General features: G+C 31.6%; 1 protein-coding gene across 6 annotated transcripts in view; it reads left to right on the top strand.

Annotated features, from left to right (window-relative positions):
* The window catches only part of MIPOL1 (mirror-image polydactyly 1), a 373,668-nt gene that overhangs the window by 47,978 nt on the left and 309,229 nt on the right, over window positions 1-16,461 (top strand). For 5 of the 6 annotated variants that reach the window (XR_001826007.2, XM_017530847.2, XM_017530845.2 and 2 more), the window contains exons 2-3: window positions 7,489-7,626; window positions 8,232-8,310. Coding sequence is in view for 5 of the 6 variants with exons in the window: in XM_017530847.2 (XP_017386336.1) it covers window positions 8,292-8,310 (19 nt within the window). In the remaining variant the exon portion in view is untranslated. The remainder of the gene's footprint in view (window positions 1-7,488; window positions 7,627-8,231; window positions 8,311-16,461) is intronic. The other variant, XM_017530846.2, reaches the window with a different exon arrangement.

A 16,461-nucleotide genomic window follows, 5' to 3' on the forward strand; every position in this document is an offset into this window, starting at 1 on the left:
TTTTAAAAAATGTATCTTTGGAAAAATATTTGTAGTTGAACATATATTTCTGGATTCTAAGAAACTATAGTGTGGTTAAAAAAAAAAGCATACAATACTTACATATTTATATGTAATTTATAGCTGAAATTATAAATTTCAACTTTTAATTTGAAATTTATAGTTGAAATTATAATTTTAAGCTACAGGAAGAATAAAAGTAATTGTTTCTTCAAGGAAATTTGTATATATAGTTCAGCTTCTTATAATGCATTTTTATCCCACATTATGGAACATTTGTTTTGGGATCATATTCTAACTACACACTTTTCATTAATGAAAGCAGTTATTGAGAATGACTCAAGAAATTAAATGAGCTTTTATAGTTTCTCAGAAAAATTCATAGAGGAGGCTATGACATTTCTTGATAATGAACAAGAAATTGGAACTGTAAGTCTAATTTATTTTACTATCTTTAAAATCTTCGCTTCTAGTAATTGTATTCTATAACCTGCAAGCTTACAATTTTTAAAAATATTACAATTTTTAAAAATGAAGTACATAGGTTGCATGCAGCACTGTCCTTTGGGAATGATTAGCTACAGTAATTTTAGCAAATTGCATAGATAAATATTGTATTTTTTGGTGTTTCTTTGAGACAGGTCTTACTCTGTTGCCCAGGCTGGGGTGTGATATGCAACTATGGCTCAACTATAAAATTATCATTACATGTTTAAAACTCAAAGTATAACTTGCTATTAGAATATGTTTATTCTTATGTATATGCCTCTGTTTGTCAAGGTCTTCTTTGTTAGTATTTCTTGTTAAACTACAGAAATTTTGGAAAATTGCAAAATGACTTTTGTTCATTTTGAGAAAATCTGTTAGTAAGCATTATAATATATAATGAATTAAAGACCTAAATGATTATTTGTACTTTATTTTTGAAAGACATTTTCTGATAGCTATTCTTTTGTTTGATTTCAAGTGGCTGCTTATAACAGTTGTCATTATAGATCAATTTAGCTTGCTCTAATACGTTTTCACCTTTGATTTGCCAGGAACTTAAGTTGGTTGTATGGAAATGTAAACCTTTGTATGAAGGAGAACTTGGCACCCAAATGGATCTTAAGAAAACAGGCTATTTGTTCCCTGGAGAAACTATTCTATAACCTGACTTTGTTTTTATATTCTGTTCCTTGCTAGATTAAGTGGTTTGGTTTAGTTTGGCTTAGGGCAAAACGTGTCAGGATATTTTAGAAAATCTGGTATGTGATTACCATCTGAAAATAATACTAGTTTTAGATTTTTGCTTTTTATCAGTTAGCCTCCACAGTCACATAAGGGCAGTGCCATTTCATTCTCAAAGTGTCATTTGCAGCTGGCACTAAAGACTACTGCAGTATTCAACAATGTATATTGTCTTACCCTCCAAATTTTAAAAACGTGGAAGCCATATATTTGAAGCACCAAGTATTAATTTTCTCTTAATGTGATGTCCTTTTATGGTAAGCTTCTAGAGAAACTACCAATAGGTCATACACACACACACACACACACACACACACACACACACACACACATTAATTATAAGGAATTGATTTATGTGATTGTGGAGGCTAACAAGTCCCAAGATTTGCAGTCAGAAAGCTGGCAAACATGGAGAGCCAAGAGTGAACATTTCGTAGTCTGAAGGCAGGAAAGGACTGATGTCCCAGCCAAAGGCAGTAAGGCACAAGGAGATCCCTCTTGCTTTCTAGAGGTCAGTCTTTTTGTTCTATTCAGGACCCCAACTGATTAAATGGCCCATCTGCATTACAGACATCAGTCCACTTTACCCAGTGCACTGATTCAAATGTTAATCTCATCCAGAAACAACCTCACAGACACACCAAAATAATGCTTGCAAATATCTGGCCAGTTCATGCCCTAGTCAGGGTGAGAAGAGGGTCACTTGAGTCTAGAAGTTTGAGACCAGCCTGGGCAAGATAGTGAGACCTCATCTCTATTACGGGGGCAGGGGAGTGGTGGGCAGGCGGACACCTTACATTGACCTTCAATGATGGGAAGTAATTAGTCTTTTTTGGTGGTCATTTTTTTTTTTTTTTTTTCTGAGACAGGTCTCACTCTGTTGCCTGGGCTGGAGTGCAATGGTATGATCTCGGCTCACTGCAACCTCTGCCTCCCAGGTTCAAGTGATTCTCCTGCCTCAGCCTCCCGAGGAGCTGGGATTACAGGTGTGCACCACCATACCCGGCTAATTTTTGTATTTTTAGTAGAGACGGGGTTTCACCATCTTGGCCAGGCTGGTCTTGAACTCCTGACCTTGTGATCCACCCACCTTGGCCTCCCAGAGTGCTGGGATTGCAGGTGTGAGCCACCATGCCTGGCCGTTTGATGGTCATTTTTTGAACACTAAAGCATAAAAACAAAGGGGAACTATTTGTGACAGACATAAAATGTAAAAATATAAAACAATTTATTTTCATTATAATTTTTTTAACCTTTAGACCCCTGAATTTAGACTCCTGAATCCTGAGACAATTGTAAATAGTCCGTAATTGAGCTAAAAATTGTGATTTTTAGAAACATTTGCTTAATTCTCAGAAACTCTTTCTTATATTTTGAATTTCTCTATTCCAAGAAAGTGTTGCCATATGTATTAGTTTATTTTGAACTTTTTAGTCTAGTTAATCCAAGCAAACAAGCCAGCAAGCAAGCAGTCAATCAGTTATAACAAAGTATGATTATAAAATATTAATTAGGCAATAATTTTTTCAAAGTTTCAAGGGTGTCATGAAGATCACTTTCTATTCATTTTGGGCCTCTCCGTGTTAATGTAATGTCCTTCAGGGTTTCCTATTAAATTCTAAAATTATTTATAAATACCTAATTATTAAATTAGAACTAATAGATGCACCCAATTAAAAAATTAAATTACACATATAAATATAAAATGAAATATAAATGTTTCTTTCCCCCGTTTTCTCTGTCTCCCCACCCTAAATCTTAGGCTCTTTCTTCAGACTAACCACTGGTAATAGTTTCTTATGTATACTTCTAGAAAAAAATACTGTGCCTATTCAAGCATGTATGTTTGTGTGAGTATAATTTTACGTTATTTTCTGTTTTTAATTTATCCATATTTTGTGCTTGTATTGTTTTGACCAAGGATATATTTATATAGGAAATCTTTTTGCCTTATTCACCATTTTATATCTAACTCCTATGATAATGTCTGGCTCATAGTATACACATAGCATATATAGATCTCTTTTATTTGTGGTATAAACGATACAGGTTTGCCATATGGTTGAACCACGTTTTATTTAGGCCAATTCTCTATTGATGAACATTATGTTAGTTCTAGTTTCCTGCTAGTCATGTCCCTCGACCTGTCCATTTACCTGCCTGTGTGTCAAATGTTTGCTGAGTCCAGGTACTCTTCTAAAGATACAGAGATGGAGGAGAAAATTAAGGGCCCTGTTTACATGTAAGTTGCTGAGGTATATCAAAAACAATGAGATAAAATCTAAACAAATCAGTTTCACAAAGGCAGTAGTGCAGATAATGTGATGAGAGAAGAGTTTCTACTTTAGATGGGATGGCCAAGCAAAACCTTTATGAAGAGATGAGTTTGAGCAAGGCCTACATAATGAGAGAAATGGCCTAGAGATCTAGGAGAGAGAATTCTAGGCATAAAGTATAATAGCAAGATAAAAGCTTTGAGGCAAGAATAAGCTTGGTGTGTTCAAATAACGGAAAGAGGACCAGGATGACTGCAGCATGAGTATTTGTTCTTACAAATAAAAACTGCTTCAATGGATATGTTTGTATATAAAAATATATCTTACACATTTTGTAAATAATTTTAGTAGTCGAACTGTGGGCGAAATAATTTAAATATATGCCTTTTTAATTTGTATAGCTGTGGTACAGGGCCACTGTTATCGCTTATCCTTTCTCCCTGAACTACTTCTTGCTTTTCATGGCTCTGAGGAACTTGAGTTATCTGGAGCTTGGCAAAGAGTAGGCACTCTGGGTGAAAGAAATTCTTTTGGGGAGACAATGTGTCAGGGACTATAAATGTTTGAGTCTTTTTTATAATAAGATGAAACTCCAATAGTAGGACATGTGTTTGTATTATGTTGTGTTGTATGATAAAATATTTGGCTCTCTGAACTACCGTGCTTTCCTTTTTATGAAACTATTTTAATGCAGCAATGATCAACATTTCTCAAGCCAGGAAATACAAAATTCAGAGTTTTTTCAAAATTACAGTTGGATAAAATGAAGTACTGTTAATGATCCCCAGTTTGATACTTAGATTCAGTTTACACAAATTTGTTATTAAGCTAAGGAAATATGAAAAATATGGCATAAACCAAAGTCAGCTGAAAACCTTTGCTAAAGTGTGTTTTTTTGTGGAGGAAGGTAGGAAGAGCATCTCCTATTTAAAATGTCTTTTAAAATCCTGAATACTGCTACATTGGGGAATGAAATCCCATTTTAAAATGCTTCTCTGTCAAAAAGGCATTATTTAATTTTAAAGGGTAAATGTCAGAATTACAATTTTTTAGGCAGATTAGAAATTTCAGACTGGTCAAAGAACAAATTTTGTTTCATGAAGTGTTTTAATGCTAAGTAAATAGGAGAGTCAAGTCACATTTGAGAGCATAGGGATGTTTGTTTAAATTTTTTCAACCTACTTTTTTTAATGAGTGCATGTAGGAAACTTTATCAGCTATATTAAGATTTCTGTGTACCTAGAGAGAGACAAGGGTATGCAGTTTGCTTAATTATTATTTATTTTTCTTTTTTATGATAAGTCTCACTTCCTTTTTTATATACAGAAAAATTTTAAGAATTAAAAATAGCTTAGAAGAATAAGATTAGGAATTTACTATGGAGAATATTTTAATTTAATAGCTGCTCTTATATTTTCTGTTGGTTATAGTAGATTTTTTTTTTCAAACAGGTAATTTTTTCCAGCATAACTTATAAACAAACTTTAGTTGAAAATTGATTTTATTTTTCTTCTTGAAGCTGGTGTAGATTAGTAATGATAAAGCAATTTTTATATGTTTTGTCTGTAATGTAATAAGATAGCATTTGGATTAAGAAAGTCAACTTATCTAATTGTCTACTGTAAAATCATCTCGCTAGTTTTAATGTGAATATAGACTATTTGAAAACAAATTCTTAATATCAAATCTTTAAGATAAGGACAGAAATTAGTATTCTATTAGTCTTAATCCTTTCTCCTAAAAAGGACAGAAGTATAAATATGTTGCATGTTTACAGAAATCTACTCCTGTTATATGTAGATGTGTTTTAATTGTTTGAATCATTAAAATGTCTAATTTTTGCTGAAGAATATGCAAATGTGCCACTAAATCTGTTTTTTAAGATTTTTCCAGTTTAATGTCTGAATCCAAATTCATAAAGAGTTGGAAAAATGAGATGTCTGAGCTATAGGATTCACAGGGATTTCATCTGAAGCCTATTTAATCAGGATAACACTGTTATTAATATTCATAATGTCAGCTGGAACACAAATGACAGACTATGGGCCTAAAAATTTTACTTGGTGAATTTATTAAAAGTAGCTTAAAAAATTAATGGAATTTAAGTAAAGTTGGTGAATATGAAAATCTTGTGTTAGCAGAAAAAAAATCTCTATTAGAACTTTCCTTAAAGACCATTTTGCATTGATGTCTTTTGACAGATTTCATTGGTACTTAAAGAAGAAAGATGCATGAATGGTCATTTAAGAGGATTTAAACACATTGGCACATTAATTTTTACATGAATAATAAGTACTTTCCAAAAGCAATTAACTTACAGTGTACAAGATATGAATCGAAAAATAAGACTGTGACATGAAGGGCAAAGCAAATGTGCTGTACATTTTAAACTTAGTGACAGTACTTTTTAATATTTTGATTTATTTTTATAGTTTGTGCTGGTTATGACTTAGAATGTGATTATTTTAATGCACTTAAAAGTAAATTTAAAAGACATTAATTTAATGCTTTCTCCTTCTCCAAAAATACTGGTGTAGTATTAAGCATTATCTTCTGCAAGGACCATTTGCATTTTTTGAAGAAGTAAACATTTATTGTGCTAATTAAGTATTTTATCAGAGAACATGTTCAAATCTACAGAAAGGCAATGGGATGATACTATTAGGCTACTAATACATATTTTTAACCCAGTCTTATTGGTTATAGCATAACTAAGTGTATAATAAATAAGCTTCTGAAAATTTAGTGTGAAAAATTAAGGACCACTTGAGTAATTAGTATACAAGTACATTTGTCCTGAATTTTAGCCTAAGAAGGTAAAATGTTGGGAATGGCCTAAAACAGGAAGCATTTTTGTGTACTACTTGTTACGCTTTACATTTTGAAATATGCTTGTAATGACAGTTACACTAGTACTCAGGTTTTTGTTTTGATTATTGAAGTTTATTTACAAAATAATTTTAGGCCATTATTTAAAGTCACAGCAATATTGAATATTTTGTTTTAGATTTTCTATGCATATTTTACTACATATAAAAGCATAGTTTAGTTATTATCTATAACAGTTAAGTTAGGCTTTGCCATTGAGAGAACAGAGGTGTTGACTGGCAGTCTCGCTGGGTACTAGAAGTTTCACTTGCAGTCTGTCACAAGCATTATTTGATTTCATTAAAAGTATAGAAATTGCCTATATAAAATAGATGTATTTTGGGACTCAGAGCTTTATTGGACAAATCATTAATAATCCAGATGTCCATAAATTATCATAATATAAGTATTAATTTAGATTTTTTGGTATAAGTCATAGAATCAAATTGATATATTGGTTATTTTGTCTAGAGGCTTTCTAAAAGTTAGGTTTTGTGTAATTTTTTTTTGTTTGGCTCTGAGCTATTCCCTTAAATGCCCAGGAGAGGGCACCATTTTACTACATCAGGCTTATAAAAGAATTTGCCCTGCTTAGACTGTCAATGTTTCTTGTAATTACTCCCAGTATATTTGTTGCTTGCTTATGAATTAACTTGCATTTATGGAACTAAATCATTCCAATCATTTAATTACACCTGAGGAGCTGAACTATAATTGCTTGCTTCCAACTAGGATCTGATATGGCTTGAGCAGTATTAATTTGGTGTTTACTTTTCTGAGTGCTAAAAGCATTAAAATGATTGTGCAATGGGATTACATTTTACTAATTGCTGGCATTCATTAGCTGGGTAAATGATGAGGAATAGTGACTGTATATTGCAGAGGGATAAAATTATGGTTTTAAATAGTATATTACTAAGCACATTAAGGCCTGTAAGACATGTTTTAAAATACTCCAGGGGTTATTAAAGACTGTATTTTCTACATGTCTTGGTATATGAATCTCTTATTAAAATACTGCAATTATTATTAACCTTTTTGGGCAATATGTAGGGAAATGGCTTCATTGACTGGAACATATTTCTTTGATATTAATAACTTCCTATATTTTCAGCTAATCCAAAAGTAAATGAGAAACTTAGAAAAAGATTGCCAACTCCATATCAACATATTTAGAGAAAATTGGAAAAGGAGAAGCTTACTACAGCTTTATTTGAGGACTTTTTAAAGAACGCAGGGTTCTATCTGTGAGGTAAATCTAATTTTATTCTTCTTAAAAGCATTAAAAAAACACTTGAATAATGTTTTATCATGTTTACTACGAAAACAAGAGAGAAGAATATCAGTAATTCCACAAGTTAGTGATGGTTTTCATGTTTTTTAAAATTAGAGTAGTATTCTTAAATTACTTTTATAAGTAAAATTTATAAAAAATAATCTATACAAATACACACACACACACACACACACACATAGTAAATTCAAATCAGTAAATTTGAAATTTTTGATATAAAATTTATGACAAATAAAGTAAAAAATGTATTTTTCTTAAATGCTTAAAATTATGGTTGGAGAAGATTTCAGCTAAATAAATAAAATGGTTCTCTACCCAAATCAGCATGAATCTCTAAAAAGCTTAACCTGAACTGTACATACTAAAATATAAGTGTTAAGAAAATAACCTTTTTCTGAGAAAAAGATTTAATTTCACCTGGTGAAATTCTCAGTTAATTGTCCCATTATAAATGTTTTAGAAAAGCATTTATCCTGTAAATTCTCTGTTAAACAAAGATAAGGTTTAGGTTTGTTTTGATATATTGTTTTTAGTTTATTTATCTAGAGTTGGCTTTATTTTAGCAGCAAATCTTGGAGCAAAAACCAGAGACATTGCCAGAGCAAACAAGAAAAGAAGTACAAATGGAGGACTGGTCAAAAGGTAAGGACTTTTAAGGTATTAATACCAAGCCCCAGGTGTTGGGGTAGTTCAAGACACTGAATGAAGTGTGTTTGTTCTAACCAATATATTAGAGGTAGACCAGTGCACGCACACACACACAGGAGACACACGCACGCAGGAGACACACACACACAGAGACCCAGGGATTATGAAAGAGATACAAAGAAAGACACACAGAGAAAGAGACATACAGAGAGAAAAAGGGACACACACATGCACACAGAAAAGGAGACACATAGAAAAGGCATTGAGAGAGGGAGAAGCAAACAGATCCATTGAGAAAGAGAAACATGCGTACATACAAAGAGACAGAGGAGACTGAGAGATTGGCTGTGATAGAGATGAACAGAGCCACATTCAGAGAAAGAAAGACACAGAGAAAGAGCTACTTAGAGAAAGAGACATAGGAAGGAAGATACTTGAAGAGGGAAACACATAGAGGCACAGACACACATAAAGTAAGGAGAGAGAGTAGAGAGAATGAGAGAGATACATATATACATGGAGACAGAGGAGAAATACACAGATCAGAAGATACATACACAGAAAAACAGACTAAGACACATATATGAGACAGAGAAGAAAATATTCATAGATACACACATGTGGAGGGACACAGCCTGAGAGGCAAAGAACAGTTAGAGACAGATACAATTTGAAAGACAGCCTGAAGACAGAGACAGAGTGAGAGATGGTCCATTGAAAAACAGATGGATGGATGGATGCATGGACAGACAGATAAGAGCAGCACACATAGGGGAGGGGACAAGAGAGATTTAAGTAAAATGTTGAAAATTTGGAATCCTTGAGAAATGATTCTTTCTGAATATGATTCTACATATATTTGAAAGCTTAAAACTTTATGTACATCATTTTAAAATTTCTCTTATAATTTAAAAAATCGGATTCTTACTAAAATACTGTATGCATCTCTTGGTTCCCCTTCTAACAGCGCTTTTGTCCAGCATATTCTAACCACATTTTTATCCTTTTTAGAAGGTTAAAGTCCATTTTTGAGGATCATTCTCTAATCATTGTACTCAATAAGTTAACAACTGTACATTCTTTTAAGGTATAGAAAGATCTGAGTACCTTTTTCTGATTTCTGCATTTTGTTTTTCATTTTTAAACTGTTACAAATTTTCTTGCTGTTTGTGCCCGCTATTAGTAATTTCCCTTTTTATTTGTGACTCTGGGATGCTTATTATGAGTTTAGAATCCAGATAACATTTAATTCTACATAAAGCAATAATACATAATAGCTGGGTAAGATAGTTAAAGGTTTTCTATGCAAAGTTAATAGTGCATACACTGTGTGACAATTTGGTGTGCTCTCTATTTTCAAGTTGTGATATGGTTGTATTGGTATGAAATTAGGTACTAATTTGTTATAGGTGTGTTTATTCATTTATTCAAGTAAGAAATCAGATATTCTTTTAAAGAGCTCAAAAAGCATTTTACTCAATTTATGTACAATATAAGAAAAAAGAAGCTAATAATGGTGCATCTGTTGTGTTTCTCATTCACACATCATATTGCTATAAAAGTCATGTTCAAATTAGAGACCAAATGATCTTTAAGGAGTCAAAGGGGTTATTTTTAATATATCTAAAGAGATAGACTGTGGAAGAAGTGCTACTTACAAATGTACAATTATCAGGAAACATGTCAAGGAAGGACCTGATGAAGCTCTAGGATACTTATGAAGAAAAGAGTTTTATGGTTGAAAATATAGATACATAGACAGTTTACAGTCGGCACAGACTACAGCAGACATGACTGAGTCAGCATTAAGAAAATCTGCCTTTGTACATGCATCTTTTTGACATTGGAAATAGAATAAGACATTCCTTTTTATAAGCACCTGTTATTAAACATTATTAAGAGATAGTTCAGGCTCAGTAGCTCATCCCTGTAATCCCAGCACTTTGGGAGGCTGAGGCAGGCAGGTCACTTGAGGTCAGGAGCTCGAGACCAGCCTGATCAACATGGCAAAATCCTGCCTCTACTAAAAATACAAATATTAACTGGTGTGGTGGCTCACACCTGTAATCCCAGCTACTCAGAAGACTGAGGCAGGAGAATCACTTGAATCCTGGTGGCGGAGGTTGTAGTGAGCTGAGATAACGCCATCGCACTCCAGCCTGGGCAACAGAGGGAGACTCTATCTCAAATAAATAAATAAATAAATAAATAAATAAATAAACAAACATTATTAGGAAATAAAATTAAACATAAATATTTTAACTTTTGAGTCTTGTGGTAACAGATATATTTAAACAGTAAAATCTCACATCATCATCCCCCTGATGGCGGGGTTCATGGAATTTATCTTAAATTACAAATTGCTTCAAAGTTCTATCTTATATGAATGTTCTAGTTTGTTCCTTTGAATCGTTATTTTATTTAGTTTAATTTTACTAATTTTAAAAGAAATTAAGTTAATTAAAACTTGTATTACACAGATATGCCTTTATGTCATCTTACAGATTTCATTATAAAGAGTGCTGAAGTGGCCATTCTTTTCCTAGCTTTATTGTAGAAACACTGCTGAAATATTTTAAGTCAAAGAGTTGATAAGATTGATAATGTAACAGATATAACCATTTATGTTTTTGTTTGTTTTTGTCATTATAGACATTTTGGAAAGTGGAAAGCTGAGGTTGATAGATAGGGTGGGTGACGACATCTACAAAAGGTACTCAAGTTTTTTTTTTTTTTTTTTTTTTTTTTTTTAAAGACAAGAGTCTCACTCTGTCATCCTTTCTGGAATGCAGTGGTATGAACATGGCTCACTGTAACCTCAAATTCCTGTGCTCAAGCAATCCTCCTTCCTCAGCCTCCTGAGTAGCTTAGACTACAGGCATGAGTCACTGCACCTAGCTAATTTTTTTTAAACATTGTTTTGTAGAGGTAGGGGGTCTCACTGTGTTGTCCAGGCTGGTCCCAAACTCTTGGCCTCCAGCACTTCTCCTGCTTCAGGCTCGGAAAGCACTGGAATGACAGGCAAAAACAACTGCACCTAGCCCACAAGTTTCTTTAAGTAGTTAAAAAACAACCCTGAATTGATGTAGTTTGTAAGTTGATAGAAACAATGTGTGTGTGAATAAACATATGTTGCCAGCAATAAATGTGTTACCATCTTCAGGCCTCTTAAGAAGGAAGTGATGTTTGTCTTTTTTTGAAAACTTCTATTTAAGAGTTCTCTTTTGAAAAAAAAAAAAAAAATGAAAAAAATGAAGGGTCATAATCAAAGGAGTTTATACTTAGTAAAGTTAACCCTCTGAAAGAATGAGTTATGTTAATTGTTGTTTAGCCCTTTTTTGTACTTACTTCTTATATACTTAACTGTATAAGAAAAAAGACATCAAGATCATAAAATAAATCTCATATGAAGAATTATTTGGAATACTGTTATAAAGTCACGACCATTTCTTAAGTTAATGTTGGTGATTTTTATTAGCAGAAACATGGTCTAGTTGTTTTATACCACGTAACAATCCTTTGCAAATAATTTGCATATTATTTGCAGGTAAATATGTCTGCACTAAGTATATATACTTGCAATTATATAGGTAAAAATGAGGTCTGGATACCAGTTAAATTTAGAAAATTGTTGAAAATTAAATTTAGAACCTTTAGGGGTCAGTGTTCCCTAAGAAAGGTTAAAAAAGGTTACTGTGCCTACCAAAATTAAATATTAAATCTGCTATATTTAAAATTTTTTTTTTACCAGTTAAAGGTAAGAAAAGATGAGAATTATGTCTTGAAGAAGCTTTCAACCAAAACATTTCAGTTTAATGATTTTGTTCAATATTGTTTTTAGGTTTATTATTTTGGGGGATCATCATATGTACTATACATTTTATACACAAAGTAGTTATTTTTATTTCTGTATTATCTAAATTTAGATACATATTACATATTTTTAACTAATTTGTCTTTAAGCTTAAAAAATGAGCATGATTCTAAATCAGGAATCATTGTACTTATTTGAAATGAGTTGAAAAAATGCTTCTAGAACTCCTATGTGAATAGAATTTCTATATGTTTCAGTTTATTCGAGGCTAGTAAATATTTTTTAAAAATTTATCTTACTGAATTTAAGTAAAAAGCAGTTGTCCTCTTCTTTATTTTAGAATTGGACTAGCAAGTATTGTTTGTATCCATGATTCTTATGGTTTTTCTACAAAACACTAACACAAAAAAATTTTAAAATAAATGGAACTTAACAAAAGGTAACTTGCAAGTGGTTTGGTAGCTCTTATTGAGTGAGAATAATGTGTATTTGTGCATGGCATTTTGCACCTGTGTGCCACTATCAACTTCTTTTATTATTGATTCATTTATCTTTCTCTCTGTTCACAAAGTACATATTCTTTTTTACCTTTGTCCGTCTGCTATTTTGTAATTGAATTATAACTAAAACTATTGCATGATTTGCAAACAATGTGTAGGTGTAGACACTGAAGAACCACTGTAGGAAAACATCACTGATACTTCTAAATGTTGGTGATCATCTGACTAAAATGTGATTGTAGAATCTCATATCATTTTAATAAACTATTTTATGTTTAAGGCAGAGAAGAAGGAAATGGCAAATTGCTTAGAGTGGACATTCATTTCTACCAGCAAGATAAGCTGGTAGAAAAAAAATATTTCCTAGACATTATGATTATATACTTCTTGAAATTAAAGGTTTAAAAATGTCTGGATCACTAATAATTTTGTATTAAATTACAGGACTTAAATTTTATTTAATAATTGGCTTTCTAGTAAGTAATGGTATATTTTTTGTAAGTAATAGTGTATAATTAGTGGTTTTAGCTTATTGCCTGTATTTTAAAGCAGAAGGGAAATTGCATTGGAAAACAAATACATTTAATAATGTCAGTAAAATGTTATGGTGGATAGAACACAGGCTTTGGAGCTAAACTTAAGTTTTAAGTTTTAAATCTTTAACTTACTATCTACTTGGATTCGAGTACAAGTTTCATAAATCTTTGTAAGCCTAAATTTTCTTTTATATGAAATAGAGTAGTAATCTATTTAGGACCATTGTGAAGATTAATTAGGAATGCTATATGTAAAGTCCCTACTGCAATGCCTGAAACAGGAAATGAATTTATTTAATCTGTATTTCACATACCAGAGTAATTATTTCCACAATTGTGATGGTGGTAGTGGTTATATAGATGCTTAAAACAAAAACAAAGGAAAAAGAAAAGATGGTTGTCGTATTTTACAGTACTTTTAAGTAAATCATGGTGATTGTCTTTCTTATTCCTTTTAGCTGTGGAAGTTAGATATACTGAGTTTCAAAAGTATTAAGAATCCTTACTAACTGTATTTTAAGTGGTTATAATAGTTTTATAAGAATTCGATTTTCTTCTAATACAATGTTCACAATATCACTGGAACTTTAATTTTTCAAAGTGGTATGTTTATAATTAGTATAATTGATAGAATATAGTATATAATTAATAACATTCATTTAGGATATAATCTATTTTTGTCTGTATTGAAATTCCAGTTGCAATAAAAATCTCCAGGTTAGTGGCATCACAGAGTACTTTTACGTGCCTTTTCCTTTTGGCAAATGTGGATTTAATATTGCATTTTAAAAATTTTCCACATGCCATTGGGGGTTAAAAAAAGAACATATCTGAGGTCTGATTAAATTTACTATTTATCTCCATAGGACCTAGCTTAATAGAGTACTAGTAGCTTCTCACACATGACTATCTAGAATATTTGAGAGAGTGGTTTTAGGAATACTGGCAGCTGGCCAACAAGGATTGATTCATTTCCTGAGGAGATGCTGAGGCTGCTCTTAGAAGAATGATTGAGGTTATAGTCTTTTATTTTAAAATATTTCTTTTAATATAAATAAGTTTACTAAAATATGATTCTGGGATTCTTTATTTTTTAAGCTTGATATGAATGACTCTGTTAATACTCTTGGACTGAGTAGAAAAATGGAATGAAAAAACAAAAGATTACAAGGGCAACATAGTTTTCTAGGTGGTTATAACATTTGTTGTGAACTCTTTCAAGATACATAATTTCTCATATGAATACTTCATGTTGGTGAGTTTATGCCACAAATTTTTTTTTAATTATATGTTGGCAGTTTGAAAAATAGACCTATCTTTCAGAACGGTTTTAGATTTTCAGTAATACTGAGAGGAAAGTACAGAGTGTTCTGGTAGATCTCCTATCCCCACATATACCGAACCTCCCTCTCTGTCAGTTCTCCACCACAGTTGTACATTTGTTACAATCGGTGAACTAATTCATAAATTCTTAATAGGTGAAAAGTTTGTGAGCTAATAGGATTTCTTCCTTCTCTTTATTTCTTTCTCTCTTCTTTTGTTTTACTAAATTTATAGTGTTTTAAATCAGTTCACGCTGTGTGGAACTGATTTAAATTTAAATTTTTTAATTTAATTCTTCATGCGGAATTCTTACATCTTTGGTCCCTCCATTTTATAGAAATGATCCTTTCTAGGAAAAATGAACATGAAAAGTGGTAAATTTCTCTTTTAAATAGGTCCTTTTCTTCCCTGTTTTTATTCTGTTGGTATGATTCTCTTTGTAGAACTTGTGACTCTATTTCTTTGGTTAAAGGAAATACACGCTCTACTTTTAAAATGCAAATTCTTTCAAATTTATTTGTGATCATGAAAACAATAATTTTTTTTGAAATACGATAAATGACTTGATTTTGTCAAAAGATTTTTGCTTTGTTTTAAATTTTCCATCCTTAAGATTCTGAGCTCTTTGCTAAAAATCATCATTCATTTCTAGTTATGGCCTTTCATGCCAGAACACCTCCTGGAACACATATTTACAACATACATCTTAATGTAATATTACTGAAACTTTAATTTTCTAGACATGAGAATTTCAGTTTGTCATATTTCAGATGACTGTGTGGCCTCTGTAGTATGATTAATATAAAGATCTGAGTGCGCATTGGCATTTTGTTGATTTAGGAGACCTGGATCAATATACATTGGTATGTAGACTGACTTGAAGGCCCTTTAGAGTGTTGGTCCAGGTTGACTATAGAGTAGGACTGATGTGACTTCCTGGATTTAAAGGTATTTTAAATACATTTTTTAAAAGTTTCTTAAATGATAAAATTATATATTTTAGTGTGCGTTTACTCACTACTCTTTGGTTAGAAGTAAATTTGTAGTAGTAGAATAAAAATCTTTTGGAGGAGTTCACCAAATACTTCAACTTTTAGTGACTTGGTTTTATTTGAATCAAAACAACCTATCGTGTAGGATGTTATTATGTTTTTGGGAGAATTTCAGATACAGTTTTTCTTTCTGTTCTGCTTATTTTAGGAAATATGAAAAAGCAATCTTAGAGGAAAGCAGACTTTAAAATTTCAAAATTAAGTAGATTATAATGTAAATGATTGAATTAAAAATATTCTTATCTGTAGCTTTTGGTTGAAATTGATAATGCTTTGCCATATTTGAATTGAAAAGATGTAAGGTAAAAAGTAGTTATTTTTTAAAATTATATTTGGACTTTTATGTTTATTTTTTGACAGATTCTAGTTTTTACATGTAACCATTTAGTATTACTAGGATGCTGATGGATGAACAGTACAAACTGATGGATTTGTACTGATAAAATTTTACTTGTATAGAAACAATGTTTTTGCCACTTGATATTTTTAAAATTAACAATAAAATGCTCCTTTAAAATACAGTTTTGCCACCTGTACCTACATAATTTGATACACTGTAAAATTAACACAGTTAACAAACCAAAAAATGTTCCTTGATTTAAACAGTTTTAGGATAGAAATATAATTACTTTTAAGCACAAGATACCAATATTTCTTTCTTTAATTAATGTTCTCCTCACTCCTGAAAATTCCAAATTTTCAGATTAATATTAATCCCTAGCAGATTAGGGTAGGTATGGTTCATTTAGCATTAGTTTCCTTGAACCAACAACAAGTTTTGGAGGAAAGAATTATGATAAGGGAAGACAGAACAAATATGTAGGCCTTAAGGTTTCAGGCCTAGGTACAAACCTTAAGATTTGGAATATGGAGTAAGGAGTATTCTCTATCCTTTCCATTAATTATTGTAAAAGTAGAAA

The sequence above is a fragment of the Cebus imitator genome, unplaced genomic scaffold (genome assembly GCF_001604975.1).
Source record: "Cebus imitator isolate Cc_AM_T3 unplaced genomic scaffold, Cebus_imitator-1.0 Scaffold69, whole genome shotgun sequence".
Lineage (NCBI taxonomy): Eukaryota > Metazoa > Chordata > Mammalia > Primates > Cebidae > Cebus > Cebus imitator.